At 46.8% G+C, this 20,696-nt stretch overlaps 2 protein-coding genes across 3 annotated transcripts; both read right to left on the reverse strand.

The window, feature by feature from the left end:
• Nucleotides 1–6,715: 6,715 nt before the first annotated feature.
• Nucleotides 6,716–15,816, reverse strand: LOC133908876 (protein STICHEL-like). 2 transcript variants are annotated; one of them, XM_062351081.1, is made up of 7 exons: nucleotides 15,281–15,816; nucleotides 12,246–14,194; nucleotides 11,209–11,428; nucleotides 9,669–10,232; nucleotides 7,856–8,612; nucleotides 7,330–7,405; nucleotides 6,716–7,246 (listed from the first exon to the last, which is right to left on the reverse strand). In XM_062351081.1, the coding sequence occupies exons 2-7, from the start codon at nucleotides 14,190–14,192 to the stop codon at nucleotides 7,214–7,216; spliced, it is 3,597 nt and encodes a 1,198-aa protein (XP_062207065.1). In that variant the 5' UTR covers nucleotides 14,193–14,194; nucleotides 15,281–15,816; the 3' UTR covers nucleotides 6,716–7,213. The 2 variants fall into 2 exon arrangements, with proteins under 2 accessions (XP_062207065.1, XP_062207064.1); XM_062351080.1 differs by having other exon boundaries at nucleotides 12,246–14,275.
• Nucleotides 15,817–17,581: 1,765 nt separating this feature from the next.
• LOC133910112 (uncharacterized) lies at nucleotides 17,582–18,470 on the reverse strand. Its single transcript, XM_062352630.1, has 2 exons — nucleotides 18,231–18,470; nucleotides 17,582–18,105 (listed from the first exon to the last, which is right to left on the reverse strand). The coding sequence occupies exons 1-2, from the start codon at nucleotides 18,358–18,360 to the stop codon at nucleotides 17,966–17,968; spliced, it is 270 nt and encodes an 89-aa protein (XP_062208614.1). The 5' UTR covers nucleotides 18,361–18,470; the 3' UTR covers nucleotides 17,582–17,965.
• Between the last annotated feature and the right edge of the window lie 2,226 nt (nucleotides 18,471–20,696).

The raw sequence follows: 20,696 nt of genomic DNA on the forward strand, positions 1-20,696 counted from the left end.
GGCCCGTGCCGAGCCACCAGCGACCTCCTCGCCAAGCAGTTCCTCCAGCACGGGGAGTTCGGAGGCCTCAGGACTCCGGCTTCTTGGCCGGTCCACGGGCCCCTGGGCGTCAAACTCCGGCAGCCGCCTCATGATGGCCACCCGGTTGGGATTGGCGCAGAGCGCCATCTCCGGCCACGGGAGCTCCGCCCGGCTCATGTCCTCCGTCTCGGTGATCACTCGGGTCATCCCTCGCAGCTCCGCCTGCCCTAGATCCCAGCTCGCGCCAATCTGGGTCCTGGTGATGTCCTCCGGCCCGGTGTAGAACCAGCTTGGTCGGGCCCGCTCTCGCAAGGGCGCCAACCGACGGCGTAGAAAATCCACGACCACCATGACGGAGGTCATCCCGGACTCGCGCAGCTCCAAGATGCGCTCCAGCACCGGCTTCAGCCTCGCGTCTTCTGGCGGCGGTGCCTCCCACGTCGATCGCCGAGGTTCCGCCGCCCTCTCTGGCAATTCGAGGCGCTCGTGGGGGTCGATGTCGACGAAGAACCAGTCCCGCCGCCACTCCTCCCACTTGCTGCGCAGCACCTGGGGAATGTAATGATCCCCCAGGCCTTCCCGGAGCCGAAGGTTGCAGCACCCCGCGATGTCCGCCGTGGAGTGCCCCCTCTTCTTTCCCACCGGCCGGAGAACGAAGAAATGGCGAAGCAGCGTCGCCGACGGCATCACCCCCACGAACATTTCGCAGAGATGCGCGAAGACCGCCAACGCCACGACAGAATTGGGGCTTATGTGCACCAGTTGAATGCCGTACGTCTCCAGCACTTGCAGGAAGAAGGCGGAGAACGGCGGCACCAACCCCGCCGCCACGAAAGAAGTGAACAGGACTGTCCGTCCAGGGACGGTCGTTGCCGGCGTCAGAGTCGCCGGCCTCACCACCGCAGCTCCTTCCTGACCCTCCGGAACCAGCAGCTTCCTAATCTTATCCGCCGCCTCCTCGTTCCTCAGACGAGACTCCGGCAAGATGCTATCCGAAGTCTTGTCCCGGCGTCCTCCTCCAACCCTCGTCATCTCGGCAATATGGGGGATGTTTTTTGGTGGTGAAAAGAGAGAGAATGGAGAATGCTCCGGTTGCCTGGGAGTTTCCTGAGGGCTTCGGAGCACAAAGAAGGCAGGAGCGCAAGTGCGAGAGAGCGTAAAAAAGGGGAACGGTCCGATCCATTCCTCCTTTTTATAGCTCAAAATTCAAAAACTGCCGCCCAAGACGGTTCGCTCGGCGAAGTGTCGCCTCGATCGACGCAACTGCCAGGCGAATCCCCCGCCGATCGCGCGATGTCAGCGGCTGCCAGGCGTATTTTCCTCGATCTGCGCGGCAACCGCGCGTGCCGCCCATATGGTCATCATACCCTTCGGAAGTTGTGAGGACACGCGTCTACTCATTTTTTCCGCAAGGGCCATCTCTCAAGAGTTTGCCACATGGCGTCCGCACCAGCCTCGGCCTCGGTCGCGACGAAGGGCCCATTCGTAGTCTCCATCCCGTCGGCTACCAACGGGCCCGGGGGCTACTGTCGGTGTATTCAGAACCAGGGGTCCCTAAGTCCCGAGACCCGGCCGGCCATCCGCCACATGTCACCACCCTGCAAGGTAGGAAGACGCTAAGTCCCGGGAGAAGGTGTTTGGGGCCGCCGCCTCTGGTTCCCGAGCACCCTAGTTCCCCGATGATCCGCAGATGCTCGGGAGAGAGTGCTCGGGGCTGCACGCGCCAGCCCCCCGAGGACTCGGTTCCCCGAAGGTCCCACCGAAGTGCTCGGGAGAGAGTGCTCGGGGCTGCACGTGGCAGCCCCCGAGGACTCGGTTCCCCGAAGGTCCCACCGAAGTGCTCGGGAGAGAGTGCTCGGGGCTGCACGTGGCAGCCCCCGAGGACTCGGTTCCCCAAAGGTCCCACCGAAGTGCTCGGGAGAGAGTGCTCGGGGCTGCACGTGGCGGCCCCCGAGGACTCGGTTCCCCGAAGGTCCCACTGAAGTGCTCGGGAGAGAGTGCTCGGGGCTGCACGTGGCGGCCCCCGAGGACTCGGTGCCCCGAAGGTCCCACCGAAGTGCTCGGGAGAGAGTGCTCGGGGCTGCACGTGGCGGCCCCCGAGGACTCGGTGCCCCGAAGGTTCGCGCAAGATCATTCGACGACCCAAAGGGTCCCGTCGTCAGGGTGTCATCCAGTCAAAGGCCCAATGCCGCATTTAATAGGCACGCGCGGCCTGACATCCTGACATCCTGACATTCTCAGCTGCCCACGCCCCAGTGTCAGACCCTACCATGTACTGGCAGGGGGGGGAGGCGTGGGTCCATTAAATGCACGGGTCCCGTCCCGTTTCATCCGGGTGCCTCGGGATAACGTTGCCAGGATCAAAGCGCTCCGTCAGCCACCCCGCCCTGTCAGAAGGACAAGACGGGGTGGGCGCACCGGGCACCTCTGAGGCTGCCCGGTGGGCCCCTTTTATGGCGCCCAGAGGCTTCCGCAGCGGCTGGTGGTCGAATGCGCGCCGCATTTCTCCACCGCCCCTGTCACTTCGCCAAGATGAAATGATTACGCCTTTTTCTCCGTGGCACCTTGGCATTCGCGTCCCCTCTTTCCCATTCAGGATATGTTGAGGTCGACGCGCCTATAAAAGGAAAGGATGGAGAACACTAAAAGAAAGAGAGCAACAGCCCCCGACCACAAGACGACCAAGAGACCAGACAACCAACAATCTCCGGCGAACCAGGCCAAAGATAGATCGACAGACACTCAAACCAGCTCAAGTTAAGCTAGAACATAAGAGCCTCAAGCTCTTTGTAAACAGTTCTCCCCTTAGAACCAGATACCTCCTTGAAGAATCCCCTTCAAGGATAAATATATCGCTCATACAGGAGTAGGGTGTTACGCCTCCGTGCGGCCCGAACCTGTCTAAAACCCGGCGTACCCACTTTTCCTTGCATTAGGGTGATCGTCTCCCACTAGCCATCGCATTTATTTCCGTTCCCGCTTATTTCCCACACAAGCTTTTCCAGGATCATCCCTCCGGCCGAATCTCTAAAAAGGGGTCTCTCGGGATCCCTGCGACAGGAGTTCACTCTCCGACAATCATTGTCTTGGACTCACAAAAGAGAGATAAGACGACTTACCAACACCTCATCGATATGCTAAATAAGTTAACTTGATCATTTAATCTTCTCGATGATTGCATCTAAATTTAATTAGTATTCATATTCACGTACATGGCGTACATAAGATACCGTAAAAAGAGTATTATACATTTCCATTCAGGAAGCAGTATAATGTAAAAACCGACTTTTTGGTACACAATCCATATTCATGTCTTGCATTTCCTACTGAATAAAAATGTTCAATTCATTTCATTGACGAATCATTTCCTCTTGAAGTGTATAAGGTAGCCACCTGACAACATTCTCTTGCGTTTTATATTCTTACTTTCATGCACGCATTCAGCCTGGACGGAGATGTTGTTAGATTCAATGATCTTGAGGTATGAAATAACATATCGATATCTTCTTTTCTATTTCTACACGTGTTTAAGGACTAATTCTTTCGATTCTTCAAATGCAACGCTCCAAACTACAAACAAGTGTGTTACAACATATAGAAATACATGTCCTTCAAGAACAGATGACCGGGTTCTTCTTGTAATATGTTATCAATCCAAATGGCTAGTTTCATGAACTGATCATGTTGTCTAGGTGTGAGAGACCTTTAGATGACATCGTACCTTCTAGTAGAGAGTATTCGATAAGAAGAAAGGCCACAAAGGGGCTTGACAATGTATTATATTTAACCAATTGACACAATATTGATAAATGATATTAATTACTATTTATTAATGAATGATATGATTTACTTTGTATGATGCGAAGTTGGTATCGTCAGATGACTATTCGATAGAATGGCCTTCCAGCGATGATGCGAAGGAGGAGTAAGAAGCAGCGGTCAGTAAATGTGCCTAGGAGGAAGAGGACGAGAGGGTAGCTTGTCAGTGTGCCGCGGAGGAGGCCGAAGGCTCAAACCATAGAGGCATTCAGGACTTCGATGTCTTTGACACGTAGGTAAGCCTGGAGCATAGGTGGCGCTGTGGTCTATTAGGTATGGTCGGGTCCTCCGCTCTACCACCATCGACCCACCGAAGTCCCCGGATGTACACACGCCATCAGTCGTCAGTGCGGAGACACGGTGCTCATCGCGAGAGAGGTAGAGGGATACTAGACTGGATCAACTTGACCGACTTTTTACAGGTGATCTGTGAGAACTATTATGTATATATGTGCGTTTGTCAATACCTGACACTTAATATGTGTTCATTACTATTTATTAATGAAGATGATTTTATTATTGATTTACCGTAAATATATGTATTATTGTATGTATATATTGAGAGAGACGAAGAGATTGAGGAGAGAGAGAGGTAGTACAAAGAGGGAGGACCGAGGGGGGAGGAGAGGGAAAACACTGCCGGCTGAAACCTTTAGCCGGTAGTGATTCCAGTGAATCAATACCGGCCGAAGACTTCAACCGACAGTGATGCCTTAAGTATCACTACCGGCCAAATCCTTCAACCGACAATGATAACCTTTTCACTGTCGATCCATCGAGCCGACAGACTATCAATGCTCGTTGTTTATTGTCGGTTTTAAAATCAATAGGGAAAGAGGTTTCTATAGTAGTAATTAGGTTTGATATATTTGGGTCACTTACACGAACGTGCATGATACTCCAGCTCCAGCCCAACGGTGCAATACTTCCAGCAAGCCCCAGTTAGCTCTGGCCACCCAGGTAGTTTTTTTTTTCCTGAAACGAACAGGTACGTGCGTACGTGCGTATGAATCCGGATCGGACGACGCGAGGGCGTCACCGTAACGATATGTAGACAGACACGAGTCGTGACGGGAGCGCGCGAGGAGAGGACCGAGCCGGGGAACGTGCGTACGGCACGGCCAGCTCCTGGCTGTGGAAGGGGCGCAGCGCACGGCGCGTCAGCGTCGGCGTCGGCGTCGGCGTCGGCAGCACGATGACTCAAGAGGGCGGGAAACAGCGCTGGGTCTTTGTGTCGCGTCGCGCGCGGATCGAGCAGCAGCCGGAAGCAAAGCATGAAGCGGGGCCGCGATGAACCGCAGTCTGCAGCGGAGCTAGCAGGGCGCCAGGGGCCACAGTTGCAACGGCGCGACGCCGCTGCGAGAGATATGGGCGCAGGCAGACGAGGTAGCGCCGTGAGCACAAGTTCTGAGGTGTGAATTGGGCTAGGCATGTTGTAAATTTTGATTCGACCATATTATTGCTGTGCTCTGAATTGGACTTTTTCGTAACATCACAGAACATGTTTGGTAGGGCTTTAGTTTTAAAATTTATTAAAGCTAGTTATTTCTAACTTTAGTAATTTATAAAGTTAGAACTATAATTACATCAAGTATATTTAGATGAATCATCTTGTTTCTATTTTAAATTAAAAATTAATACTTAAAACATTTTATTTTAACTTATAATCTTAAAATCTGATGTAGAATTAGAAAATGAAACTCAACCAAACATAATCTAAACAAGCGAACAAGCTCCGGAACCAACGTTTGGCAACGAATTTCTTGCGATATTCGAGCAACAAGGCGCCTGACAATTAACAATGGCGGCATCGAATCGTCGATGATAATTGCACCAGTTGGCGGATCCGCGGGTGCACATGTAGTTAGTTCGTCCCGGCACAACAAACCAAGAAATGATCATTTTCATTCAGAAACCGGCCGGCCACGCAGGCAGCTAGTCGTATAGCAAGCCTAAAATTAAAACAGCCCAAGGCCAGCCTGTGGAACTCCAGCCAAGAATCCTTGTTTCCAAGGCTAGCCTCTGCCTAAACAAGGCTCCACCCCCAGCTATATATATGCACAGCCTCCCCTTCTCTTCCTCCCATCCCCAACACACAAAGCTCGCTAGCTTCTTGCTGTTCCTGCCCTCCCCACAAAACAATTCCTCGAGCACCAACCCGAGAAGCTAGCTAGCGAAATGGCGGCCACCCTCAAGCTCAGGATCCTCGCCGCGGCCGCCACCGTCGCCGTCGTGGCCTCGTCGTTTGTCGGCGTGGCCACCGCGGCCGAGGCGCCGGCTCCCGGTCCCGGCCCCTCCTCCGGAGCCGCCGCGGCCGCCCCGGCGTTCGCTGTCGGCACGCTCGCCGCGGCCGCGGTTGGGTACCTCTTCTGCTGATCTGCGTGCGTCGACTCCAGCTGCGCAGGCTCAGCTGCGCTCACTGCCGCCCCGGAGTATACATATATCAGTTGATCGTTCCTTTTACCAGCATTTTTCAAATTTTCACGTGGTGTTGTTGGGTATGTTGTCATCGGTTGGCGTACACATTTGCCGGTTGAGAGTGTATGTATCTTGGTTCATGTACTCTCGATCAACCTGTGTACTCAGCTATATATGAAGTAATCCAGTGAGTCTATACATTTGCTAATTTCCTAAGTGCTCCGAGGGGCTAAGCCTAATCATAAACTCCCGAGGATCCGAGTTCGCAGGGCGACACGGTCGTCTGGAGCGCGAGCTAGACAACGAGCTGGACCGCCTTCAAATGGGTGTGCGGGTGAGGGGATGTCTAGTGTTGGAATTGAAGGTTGAAAAGCAAACACGAAAGATAGTTGAAGGGTGTAAAATGAGCTTTAACTATACGAAAGCGATAAATCTGTATAAATGCAGGAGCTGCCAGTTCTTGTACAAATTTGATAATAAAATCACAAGTCAACGACATAAGGTCTTCCATTTGTCTAACAAAAAGGGTTGGTAGAATAACAAATGAAAGGTAAACTCGGATGCTGTCAAATAAAGTACCAAAGATAATGCACAAAAAATAAAGTACTAATGCATGTTTGCTAACTGCGCCGAGCGCCTCGGCCCTGCGACTTGGAAAGGGACTACACATCCAAATGTCTGTACAAGAAACATAAATGAATCAGATTGATTTGTTAAAATCCGCATGCCCGTCAACATTTCCGCTGAATATCCAACTTTGATGACCCTTGCTGAGTTCGTGCGTCGAAAATGCCGAATTCTCAGAGCAGAATCACAGATGCAAGGAAAGTATAGTGATTTGGTCATCATAAATCCTCTAGAGAGAATGAAGCAATGCGGCTTTGTGAGGCACGGCATTTTCTCAACCGTTTTCAGCAGCCCAGGGACAATATTCCCTTTATCATCAACTGCCAATTCAAGAGGACCTCAACCGTATCTGTCCTTTTCCCTGTTTTACAAAACAGGAATCAAATGAGATGACGTGAGGTTAGCTAAAAGAAACATCTCAATACGTGCGCATTTCAGATTTACCTTTCTTCTTTTCGATTTTTCAGTTTTCCAGCAGGGGAAGAGCCCGTGACAACCTGATGCTCCGGACTCAGAAACCCTGTAAATTAGGCATGCAAATAGTGAGCATTACAAGTCTGAAATCCTAGAAAGGAGGAAAGGCACAAAAAGTTGTGAACGGTGAGGCACAGAAAAGTACATAAGTTAGAAAAGTAGCATTTCTAATCTAGCTCAAGTGAATAATAAGCATAAATCAATATAGCAATCCATACTCCAAATTGGCAGAATAATGGACTGATGGAGTTGTCTAATGCAAGGATTTATACATGTTTCAATGCCACTTTCAAAAGTTTCATCATTTAATTTGACTAGAAAATAAGAAATTTTGTTAGCATGCTGCCATTTGTAAGTAATACGCAGCTACATTTTCTTCTCTACAGGTAAAATGCAGCTGTTTATTGTTTCTAGTAGCACTGCCAATTTTTTAAAGACAATATCACAAAATAATGCTGGTTTCATGTAGGTCAAAAAAAGTAAATCTGTTACTTACACACTCTCATTGTCACAATTCGCCAAATGGTTGTTTCTGTGCAAGAGACTTGGTGAAATAGCATAACCATTCTCCATTTGTACATTCTGGCTTTTGGGGGGACCATGACTGTCACTGATCTTTAAGGCTTTCATTTCATTAGTCAGATTCTTGTCAACATGCATTGAGGGAACAATGGTGGGCGTGGGCCTGGGCATTGAGGAGCTCCCGTGGTGGTGACTACCAGCTTGTGGAAGCACTTGATTTCTCGCAGGTCTTGCTTGATTTAACATACCATGTGTGTGTTTCTCAACAGCCTGGAGCCATGCGCTCTCTAACCTTTGCTCATCAAGAGCTGCAGTCTTCGACTGTTCCACAGAGACCACCTGCCCTCTTATTCTATGTATTCCTGAATTTCCATCAGAGATGATCATGGGAACATTGTTTGACCGCAGTCCACCACCGGCAGCTGAAGTACTGCTATATTGCTCCGTTTTTTTACCAATCTCTTCAGAATAATCTAAATTTCTTGATGGGTTCAGAACTCCCTTTAGTCGTTCACTGTTTGCTGAGTAACTCAAGACATCAGACTCAACTGTTTCATCCGGGTAGTTATCATGCTTTCGTCCTCCGGCAAGAAATTCTTGCATTAAACCAATCCTGACTTCCAAATTGCATTTCAGTACAGTTTCCATTGAATTTCTGATGCTGCTAACAAATCTTTGGGCTCGAAACTTTATATTGTTGTCCTCGAATGCTATGAAAGCAACAATGGTGCCTGAAAATGAAGTTTATCAAAATCTAGTTTGGGCGGATGAATAGCTTGTGCACTAGGAAAAGCACATATAAGGAAAAACAAAAGGAGGAAAACTCTCTTGTTGGTCACAAGAATCCTTTCAATGCACAACTTTCAGGTTTGGTCACAATTAAGCATCAAATATGCTGAATCTGTTAATCCACGGGTCACTATTGTTGGTTGCACTGCCAGTAACTAAGAATGCCGACTTTGGACCTAAGCTAGTAGAATGTGAAAGCTTCAAGGGACCTACACCTAAAGTTATTACCAAATAGAGATTTCTTCAGAAAAAGGTTCAGAAAGTTAATTTAGTAACTTAGAGACATTGAATAGCCCTAAACTGCTTTGCTTCCTACAATATCTGCTTTCCTGGATTTAAAACGTAGAACTCAATTCGATTCTTCAACAAACAATTAGGTGGACTAACTTTCCAGCCCCATGTTTGAAGCATTACATTTTCTAGTTCGATCAAACAAATGACACGTGCATGAATTTCATGAATTATATTGGCATGTGCAACAATTAAACACCAGTCAATATGATTAATGTGTTCTGCATCTTTCACCTAATTTGGATGTGGTATTTACCAAATCAACCAATTATAGTTAATGACAGCATCTGTTTGGCCAAGCTATAGCGCTATCCTATTTTGAAGCTAAAGCTATGAAATTATGGCTCCAATCAAGAAGTTGGAACCTGAATTCATATCCATCACAAATCTGATGATTGCATTTATTTCATCATGAAGTTGGGACTACAAGCGACAGATCTAATGCAACTTTGTTCAACTTTTGGGGCAACTTAGTTACCCTTAATTTTTACTTTTTAGCATGTTGTAAAGTTGGAATGCAAAACCTATTATCCGACTCGAGCTTTAGGTCATCAATCAAAGCTTACAGTCATGCAGTGGAGCTGAGCTACCCTACATGGTCAGGAAGCTCCAGCTCTAATCCAGAGGTAGGGCCTAAAGCTTGCCATGGAAGGCCTAAAAGCATTAAAATGAGCAGGTACAAGAATGAGAACACTGTACAGGTTTACCTTCACATTCTTTGAGAGATGCAAGTTTGCCATGATCATAGAGCAGCTGCCGCAATGTCTTGGAGTGGCAGTTTTCTATGCATTTCTTCCAAATTCGGGTAAGGTTATCAGAGATTCCACTATTCATAGGCCTTTGCTCAGAAGAAATACTTGTTTGAGCAGAATCCAGTAATGCTCTATCAACAGACCTACACTCTCCATAAATCACGTTGTCATTGGGTCTCATCCTGGAAGATAATGAAGCAAGGCCCCGAGGACTGGAGTGCCCACTGGTTGTTTTGAGATCCAATGTTTTCTTTGAATCGCGAAAAGTGAATAAAGGATGAAATGTAGTCCTGCTAGCAGAGGATTCTCTCACTGCTTCCATCACAGTTTCACTGGTTGCTTTAGCGCTTTGCTTACTGCTGCTTCTTGATTGGGTTATTTCTGAATTATGACCAGAACCAAGCTGAAGTAAAGCTGCCGTGAACCATGTCGAACGCTCACTTGAAAGTCTTATTTGTTTTTCAGCATCAGAAAGAATCCTCAATGCTTGTTGTAATCTTTCCAACTCAGCATCAGTTACTATAGAAGGCAAAAATGTGTCAGAACTTCAGAATTCGGATATAACCCCCGAGTAGATGAACACATCGTTTGAGGATCCAGGACCCAGGGTGGTTTGTTACCTTAGAGATTAGATTAGATCACATTAAGTTGTTATCTATTTCCTTAATTTTTTATATAGGTTTCTTAAAGGTCAAGTCATCTCATCTATATCTAGATGGAGATTGTATCCGTTTTCATTAAGCAAGAAATATATAAAGGTTCCTAGAATCTATCCTATCCCTGCCCTTGTGGTGCGGCTACCGGGCATTGGCATGGTCACGCTGCATGGGTTCAGAGTCATCTAAAGTATGCTCATGACAATATATGCTTAGTGTGCACATCAGCCTATAGCTCATTTCATTTCTTATTTCTTTATACAGATTCCAAAACATCAAAATTCATTAACTTAGTTTCAATGTTTACGGTTGCAACCAAACAAGATAATAGTGAAGCTGAGTTGAATGTATCATTTTACTTTGTCTGACAATTACATTTACTTGTATGCATAGTATTACTAGTGCAATTTCAAAAGATCAACAAAGTTGCTAGTAAATATTTTGATTCTAAAAAGAATTCATCAATATCCGACAGGCATTAGAATCATAAGTACAGTGCGCTACCTTTTCTTTCTATATAATATAGTATTGCTAGTGCAATATCAAAAGATCAACGAAGTTGCTAATAAATATTTTGATTCTAAAAAGAAGTCATCAATATCTGACAGGCATTAGAATCATAAGTACAGTGTGCTACTTTTCTTTCTATATAATATATAAATACCACAGTAGGGCCTTCCTCTACTGTTTTCCTTATTAAATAACTCCAAAAAAAGTAATGCACAAGTATAAGAAAGCATGATGATACTGAATGAATGTCTGCATAAGTAAACAATGGACAGCAATAACTCAAAAATATTGCTTTGAAAGGATTGCATCAGTAAATTAAGAAGACTCACTATTTCGACCACCAATTCCATCTCCACTGCAAGTAGGGTCCGCTAATCTATAGGTCCCAGCAATGATATCCATTATGAGCCCAGCTAATTGTGACATTAATGCCATTGGATCAACACCAGAATCCATCAGCTCTCTCGACCTTTTGACTGTTTCGGCAGTGTCTGATGACATGGCTATCTCCAAAAGGTCAAGGAGTTTCTCCTCGGATACAACCCCAACCTATAAACAAAGTTTAAAGTTTGTGTGACTAATTTGAATAGCGCAACAATTCTAAAATTGAAAAACGAGCAAAAAAAAGAACATATTCATGTATCATAATGATTTGAATAACAGAACAAGAAGTTCAAGCTGCTAGACGGTTTCGATTATGGCATTGCCATTCTGACTTTCAATTTGCTACGGACCTATGCGGAATCTTTGAATTCTGATTTCCATTAATGAATAAATTACAGATGTTAACCCCTGAAGACAATCGCAACATTATTATATGCAAACATCCTTTTGCAATTTGGTATGGCAAGCAAGAAACACAACATAGTTAGATAACTGAGGTCGCCTCATTCATTGTTAAAAAGAAAAAAAGTACGGCAATTGACCAAAAAAGAGAACATTCTAACAGTCTAATCTAAAGAGTTTGTGAATGTTCATGCCAGAGAAAACAGAAAGCTAAAGCTCAAGAACCTGTGAGGAAAAAAAGGCAAGACATTGAGTAAAGAAGCCTGACTGAAAGAGTTTGTGAATGTTCATGCCAGAGAAAACAGAAAGCTAAAGCTCATGAACCTGTGAGGGAAAAAAAAGGCAAGACATTGAGTAAAGCCTGAATGAAAACAAATCTATTCAGCATATATCTACATGCCGTATGGTAATCGGCATGTTATTGTCTGTTCATCAAACAGGATAAACTTATCATGTTTCCATTTAGACATGTGCAAGTCCCAAAGAAAACTTCAGTGAAACTAACATATATAAACACAATAGAGCACTATCGATAGCTTCAAAAGGACAAAAATATCCAACGATCTGAAAAATAACTCACCAGATCATTTACAAGTGATGGTGTTATCTTCTTCCCTAGTAAACACAGCTGATCTAACATTGTCTCTGCATCTCTCAACGATCCATCTGAATTTAGTGCTATTAAATCTAAAGCGGCCAATTCAACATCAAGGTTTTCCTTCACAGAAATTTTTCTCAACCGGCAGACTATGTCAATGTCTTTGATCTTGGCGAACATGTATTTCTGACAACGTGATATGACAGAACGAGGGAGATTTTCAGGGTCTATTGTTATAAATATGAAGACAACACGAGGTAATGGTTCATCAAGAAATTTCATAAATGCTGACCAGACTTTAGAAGATACCATATGGCATTCATCAACAACAAATACTTTGTATCGTGAAGAAGTTGCAGACGGTGGTATATTTTCAATCAAGTGCCTAATTCTGTTTATACCTTTTCTGTTGCTAGCATCAACCTCAATTAGATTAATTCCATTTCCAGTGAAAAAGTCACTACACTCTGTACAAATTCCACAGGGTTTGCTCTCTCCAATGGCAGCACAACTTAAAGCTGCTGAAAATATTCTTGCGGCAGATGTTTTTCCTGTCCCACGTGGCCCATGGAACAGATATGCTGGGGCTATTCTCTCCCTTATTATGGCGTTACTAAGTGATTGTACTACAAAATTTTGACCAACAATTTCATGAAATGACCTTGGTCGATATTTCTGGCTCAAGCTTCTGTGGTCTGAAACTACATGATCAGCTCCACTCACAGACAGTGCAATCCCATCCTGGCTTTTACAACTTGACCACCTTCTACCATCCAAACGACTCAAAGCTTCCAGATCTATTTCTCCAAAGATGGTTGAGACTTCATCACTTGCTGAATCAAATGATGAATAAGCAAAATGACTACTATCACCCAACAGTGGCACACCTTGGGAAGATTTTTTAAGATATCCAAATTTATTGGAGCCAGATGATTTCTTCCTTCTATGCATTGTCTGACTCCCACATAAAAGGCTGCTGCCTTTTCTTCTAAGTGTATCAGAAAGTGAAGGAGAACAACTCCTTTCAGATCCATTGTGTTTACTCCTCTTTGACCAGTAGCAAGGAATGCCACACCTTTGACTTCTCAACAATCCTGGTTGGTTCAGCCCATCGTCATCAAGTGAAGCAGCCGTTGTCCCATCCCATGAACCTACAGTACTAGGATTCCTGCCTTTGTACCTGTAATAGGAGCTAGTGGAGACCGGAGTGCAAGAAAAGGAAGATCCTTCTCTTCTTGACACTCTCAACAGCTTAGAAGGATTCGATGAGCTAAGACATCCAGACGCAGCAAATAGCGGTGATGTAGAGCGAGAAAAATAGCCTCCCTTCTGAAGCTGCTCGTGATTCTCTGAGTTGTAGTTCTCAGTATCCTCAGACTGCTCACCAGAGTTTACATGGAGATCTAGCAACTTTGAAACGGTTGAATTTCTGATTGCTCCTTTCTTTGAGAATGAACTCCTCCTCACCTTTCTAATAGTTCTTTTAACAGGAGTGCATGAATTTGAGCCTTGAACACTGTATATGCTGACAGGAACTTCCAGGCATGTGTCACTCATAGAGTCCATACCATTAGAAATGCATGGGCTTTCCAGGCTACATACTGTTGAGGCTTGTCTATCATCCGCATCTAACTTTATCCCACTTTCACTGGATTTGTTAGAATGATGCCTCCAATTGTAGAGATAAACATTTTTCCTTTTCTTTTCACTTCTGGGAGGCGCAGCAGCTGGCTCTGTATGCTTTTGAGATAAACTACCACTGATCTCATTGTGATGTATAACACCAGAAGTTGTCAAGAATGATTTAGAACTTAAAGGGGACCTCCAGGATGAGCATGTTTCAGGATCACGCAAGAACCGTGCCTTTCTTAAGGCAGTGAGTTCCTTCTTCAGGTGAAGCTCACTTGGACCAACACACCCTTCAACCATAGCTGCCATAATTGAAGGACAAGAGATATAGTGACAGATTAAAAGGAAGCAAAATCCAAACAGACAAATGTAGTGTATCCCGTCTGAAATAAATCCATAACCAATAATGTTAAAGCCTGTTATACCTGTATAGTATATGCAAAGCATAAATAAACAATAGTAATTGATAAGCATAAGACCGCCTGTCTAGCTGAGAAGAAATAATGTGCACAAACTATAGAGCAATGGATCCATGAACCAGAAAGCAAGCAACAAAGTGCAGTCTATTCTTGGGTAAGTTCTAGGAACTCACAGAGACTAAAGTGCACAAAAACAAGGCAAAAAGGCATCAGACAGCTTGCAAAGGGACTAAACAGAGTCGTTTTTTGGAATCTCTTGAGCATTGTGATGTGTTGTGAGGATGATTTGGTTTAAGCTGAGCGATTAGGTTTATCTAATGGGGTTTGAGTCGGACACATGTGAGACCCCATCGGGCATGGAGGGGAGTCAAAAAGATTGGGCTTGCCCCCAAAACACGTGATTTGGTCAATCAAGCCCAGCACCATTTCTGGTCCTTATCTCACCGCCACCACAACCGCATCATTATGACACAATTATCATGACATTGTTGTGAAAGATTCTACATTTATTAGTTGCATCCATAGAATACGACAGCATTTATAAGTTGTTCCATAGAATCACATGTATTTTCCTATGTCAATTCAGAAAACCATACATTTTAGAAGCTACTTCATATAACCACATGCATTTCGTTCTGTAGTTTCAGAAAAGACACGTTCTGTGTTGCACACGTATCTGGCAACCCAAATCAATTTGGCAGTGGAATGGAGCACATGGCACCAGTTTTCCAAAGCGTAGGCGATAGCCATCGTCTGGCCTTGATCTAGCAACCCGCTCGTATGACCTCTAGTATCTCCGAAGATAGGAGTCAAAGAGGCCCAAATACCTTTTTGATTCTACAAGAACTGCCCGCGCTATAATCCTTATCACTCTAGCATTTGTACATTGTTGATTAGTATTAGACAAATCCCCCCCCCCCCTCCTATTAGATCGTCTGCTACTGAAGAAATGGACAACCCAATCCGTACCTATGTATGTTTGATGGTGGGGGTTGGACGGCTTCAGTCCAGGGAGTCGGGTCTTCCTTCCGGCGGCGGCGGAGGCGGAGGCGGCAGCTTCTGTGGAGTGCGGTGGCGGCGGGTCTTCACTCCAGGAGGCGGGGCTCTTCTGCGGACGGCGGCGGCGGGTGGAGCGGGGAACCGGCGGCTGCTCTGCACTCCAGGTGGACGGCAGCAGGGGACGGTGGGACAAACCGGCAGTGGGGAAAGAGGAGATCACGCCGGCGGTGGGGACGGTGGAGAGGGCGGGGTCAGAGGAGAGCGGCGTGGAGCAGCAGTGGAGGTCCCATCTGGATCTGGACGGGGCTGTGGGGGAGGGGGTTGGAGAGAGAGAGAGAGAGAGAGAAACGACTGAGAAGTGAGAAGGCTGGGAAAAGGGAACTGAGCTGGAACTTGGGCCGAGCCTTTTCCGTTCCTATGTGCTTGGCGGGAAAACTAGCACGAAACGGAAGATCACTTGCCCTCAAAGTATTTGATCGCAGGAGGAGACTCAGAATCTGTGAGTAGTAGAAACTTAGTTATTCTAAACTTGTCTATGGCCCTCGGGTCTGTAACAAGGTAGCACATTTGTATGCGAAACAAACCTCTAGCTAGAAAGGGAAATTTTCAAGCAGCAGTACTCCGACGAGATGCGGGTCGAGAGGGACTGCCCAATTTCACCCAGAAATTTTTTTTGAGTTTGAAATGAAAAATCTCATTAGTCTGTCCTTGCTCAATTTCACCCAGGAAAATTTCAAACCAACTACCGCGTGAGCTAGCAGATGAAAATAAGTAGTATATTTGTTGTTACCAACCTGAATGATCTAAGCACTTAAATCCACACAACACACACAAGAACAATTTCAAATCGGAGTTTAATAGTCGAATCAACCAATACAAGTCTCGGAGAAAGTTCTAAAAGCTTAGAGAGTGGATTGGGAAGTACAGGGAAGAGGAGAGGATAGGGAAAGGGTAGATCAAGTCCCTAAGGACTCGTCTAGCTGCAGCTCACCGTTAGGTTCCTATTTCTGGTTCTTCAATGTTTGGTTACTCTCCTGGACGACGTCTAGCTCTTACAGGCCAATCATCCGAATGGGCCACACCAACCCAATACGGCCTAGTCCGTAGTTGGGCCTGAGCCCAAGACGGTGACAATCGCATGATCGCATCGGGTGGTCTTGGCTGTCATTTAGTGATCCTCGAATCAGGAGATGAAATATATGAATACATCCACGCACTCAAGAAGCAACAAATCTCAAAACGAATAATAATAAGCTTGTGGGCTATGCACACTTCTAGCAGAAGAGGTAGCCGAAAGCAGCTGCGGCGACCGACACGACGGCGAAGACCGGCGCGGCGACTGTGGCGCCGGACGTGGGAGCCGGGGCGGGCGCGTCGGCTGCAGAAGCCGTGCCGACCAGAGACAAGGCGACGACCACGACGAGGATCTTGGCCTTCATCTGTCCTGCCATCTCTCGCTAGCTTCTGTGGATCGGGAGGCGAGGAGCTGAGAAAGCAGCGGCAAGAAGCTGCTACCGACTTGTTGCCGCTGTCGATTCGATGAATGAGCAATGCGGTCGGGTTGTTCACAATGATTGGCGTGGGTGGTTCACCGTGAGATGAGGGTGGTTTGCGGCGCCGGTGCCGGCTGGCGTTGGTGCTTGGCCTGTCGCTGCGTTGGCGGAGCGGCGCGCGCGTGGCACACGGGCACAACTCTGCGGTGCCGGCCTCGTGCTGTGCTGGCCTGGTCTTCGGTTCGGCGCGGCGGTGTAAACGATGCAGAGAGATGTTAGGTCCGAGTTGGAGATGGCTCACCGTGGCAGCCCCTGTGGGTGCGTTTTACCCGTTCGTAACTGTCAAGCTGGTACCATTGGTTAGCTCCAAAATGCTATGGATTTTCGCTGTGATATGCTGTCCATCCTCGTTCGCCTATGCGATCGGTCGCGCTCGATCGATCGTCCTCTGCCGTGTCAACAAGATCACTTGGATCAATCACCCTTTGCCATTGGGCTGGGCATTGGGTTTTGTCTCGCCGGCTTAGCAGGGTCGAAGGCCTGTCATGTAGTTTCGCAAGTTGGGCCGGCCCAACATTGTGAGGCCAGCGCAAGTTCTCCAGGTCTGGACTGGCCCATGTCGACAGAGTTTGTACAGTTCTAAGAGGACGGCCGGCTACCAAGTATGCAAGTTCTAATAAGTGTGTTTTGGATGTTTATATCCCTGCAGTCTGGCTCAGTATGCTGCTCAAATGTCGGTACGAAATGAGTGTAAACTGGAGGCGCCACAAAGCGAAGATAAACAAAAACACAAAAAAATGGTGATAGCAGGTTCAGAAAATTGCCTACTTCTGTCGCTCTCTTCCAACGCGAGACGAACTGAAGGACTGCATGCAAATACAATCTAGAATAAACGAGAAATCAAACGAGGGGTGCGCTCCAAGAAGCCCATCACCGCACTCATGAAGCCACCGGTGCAGCAGCTACACTCTACCGCAGGCCACTCTCGTCTCATCAGCCTCCAAAAGAGGCGCTAATGCAGGACGATTCTAGAGCAGCACGCCGGCGACACACACACTAACATTGTGTACATCAGAATTCAGAAAAACACTACTACTTCACCTCCCATGGCCATGTCGACCTTCGACTATTATTCAGGCGGTGCCGGCGCGTTCATCGTCCCTCATCGCTTCAGCCTCAACACCGGCAGCGTCGGCGTCGGTGGCGGCAGGCCGTGGGACTCCACGAGGATCGACCAGAGCACGTGCACGTCCTCGCATTGGCACGACTTCACGTCGTCGTACAGGATGTAGATTCCTCTCTCTGCACACAGCACAAAGAATTGTCGTTCAGACATCAGAATTCAGGAACCGGGAAAACATCTTTCAGAAAGAGAAGAAACAAGTAACCGGAAGAACGGACTGGGAGAAGTGCGTATAACCACGTACTCTTGCGCCGCACTGCGTTCACTCGGCACCAGAGCCTCCTCAGCGGGGAGAGCAGAGACCGTAGCCCCCCCATGGCGAGCCTTGGCCGTCGTCTCCAGCATCTCATATCTATAGCAGAGCGAAACCGCATGGGTCGTGACGACGAGCATGTGAAGAACTGCTGCTGCTGCAGAGAAGAAGAGGCAGTTGGCGTGGTGTGGTCACTGGTCAGTGGACTCAGTGTATATGAACAACCAGCTGCTGAAGTAACCCGCACAGCTTCGGCTTGCTTTACACTTGGGTAAAGCCTCCCACACTATTCTCCGTTTCGGTGCTCCCTGCCGCACCAGACTCCCTTGCGCCTCAATCATACGATCGATGAGCCCCGCCCTGAGCGCTGCCATGCTTATCTTTAGAATATTAATCACTTTTTATTTCGTTTTCTTTCTAATTCTCTTTTTTTCTATTTTTTTATTTTTTCTCATCTGTAGTAATTTGTTTGAAAGATATTTGTAAAATGAAAATAGAGAGAATCCCATACTAAAAGAAATAAATTTAAAAAACTCTTCGTGAAAGAAACGTGAAATTTTTTTATTGAAACGCTAAAATAAATAATTCCTTTACGAACAGAATCCTTAAGGCATAGTCTTACGGTGTCCCGTCGCTATCGCGGATCGATCTCTCGCGTGCGATCCTTCCCTCACAAGATTCCCGCGCCAAATAAACTAGTACTGCTACTGCATCTTGTATAGGACTTCACTGTTTCTCATTTGCCCGATCAAGGTACTAAACAAGGCAACCCGGCAGAGTCATCAATCGTCGCTGGTTTCTTCTGCGCCTTGTTCACCAGCGGATTAAGCAAGATACATATCCCGGGGTTAAAGAAATAAACATTTCAGGCAAGGGCACCGAACGACCGAACGCTTGCGCCACAAGCCCCCCCCCCCTCCCCCAGGCCCCCACCCCCTTTCCTTCGCATCCATGATGCTTGCCTGGAGGCGTGGGAACGCATGCTTCGGGTAATTCTTACGGTGCACGCCATCGATTTTACCAGACGGGTGAGCTAGCCAGCAAGCAACAACCGACGCCTCGACCGAGCCTCGCCATCTCCTCCCAGTCACCGGACGTGGAATGGAAAAGGAGCTCGTTATCCACGTGTGCTAGCTCTTCATTTTTCCCGTTCGCCCTGTCCATCCATCATCGATCGCGCGGTTGCGGCCATGCTTTTGTGGCTACCATTGTGCAGTCTACCAGCAGCTGAAGGATCTGCAGGCACCACGTCGCGTCGTAAAAAAGCTTCGCCAAACCAAATGCGTTTGATATATTAACTGGGTGGGCCGTTCAGGATCCGTTTGATGTGATCCATGTGGCCAATAAAATATGTTAAATGCGTGTGATTTGCTTTATGGACAGTAGCTGAGAAATCTGACATAGCACCTAACAATGGTCATAAGGAAGCAACTATTGCTCGATCACCGTCGCTGCCACTTAATTTTTACTTATTTGGTGCTAGTACTTGAGGTGCGCTCCCTGACGCCCTATCAATGTGTTTCTTGGTGTGTATAAAACCGGCAAATGAACTCGGTTAAAAGAAAAAAATCAAGAACGAAAAGTGCGTGCGTGACAGTATGAACTTGATCATCATGGCTTCCTCGTGGGTTTCACTGAATAAAAGAAGCTTATTCAAGTGTTACGCTCACTTACAAGTTGTCTGCCATACCTGTATGCACATCAGTCTGCATAAATCAATCCATGAAATAACATAAAATTTCTCGCACTGCATAACATTTATGTATCGAACATATAAGGGTACACGTACAGATACATTGGGCATCACCAAGAGCAAAAACACATGGAGACGATTCCTTGTGAGAATAAACTTCTGAAGCCAATAAGTTGAACAGAAAAAGATGCAGAAACAAAGTATAATAAAGAATGAACAAAGTAGGCCTCGACATTGTTTTATTAGCTACAGGGCATACAACTTCCTTGAATTCCACAATATCTAATGAAAAGAATCAGTTACCAGTTCTCACAGCACTACGCCTAGTCTCACTTACATGATCCATGCATGTAGACCAATCTGTAACTCACGAGTAGCCATGCATGTAGCCTATTGCACTTGTATATGTACCTATAATTGAAATGAATACGACGAGTACATTCTGTATCTACTTCTTTCTGAACATGGTATCACACAAACCTTGATCCAATCTCTAACTCTTCCGTTCCCTCTCGTTTTCCATGGCGAGCCCTTCTGGCTCCTCCACCTCTGGATGATTTGGGAATTTGTCCAACCCCTTTCTTCCCCATGTCGTTGCACCACAGCCCCTCGCCCATCGCCATGATCAACATCCACGCTGATGTGCCTATCACCCTTGTCATGTCCACAACCAACTTCATGCGGTGGCGTACGTTCTTCGAGCTCACCTTCATGAAGTTCGGTCTCTCTAGCCACATCGACGGCATGACGGACATCATCGTGAT

The sequence above is a fragment of the Phragmites australis genome, chromosome 2 (assembly GCF_958298935.1).
Source record: "Phragmites australis chromosome 2, lpPhrAust1.1, whole genome shotgun sequence".
NCBI classification, from domain to species: Eukaryota; Viridiplantae; Streptophyta; class Magnoliopsida; order Poales; family Poaceae; genus Phragmites; species Phragmites australis.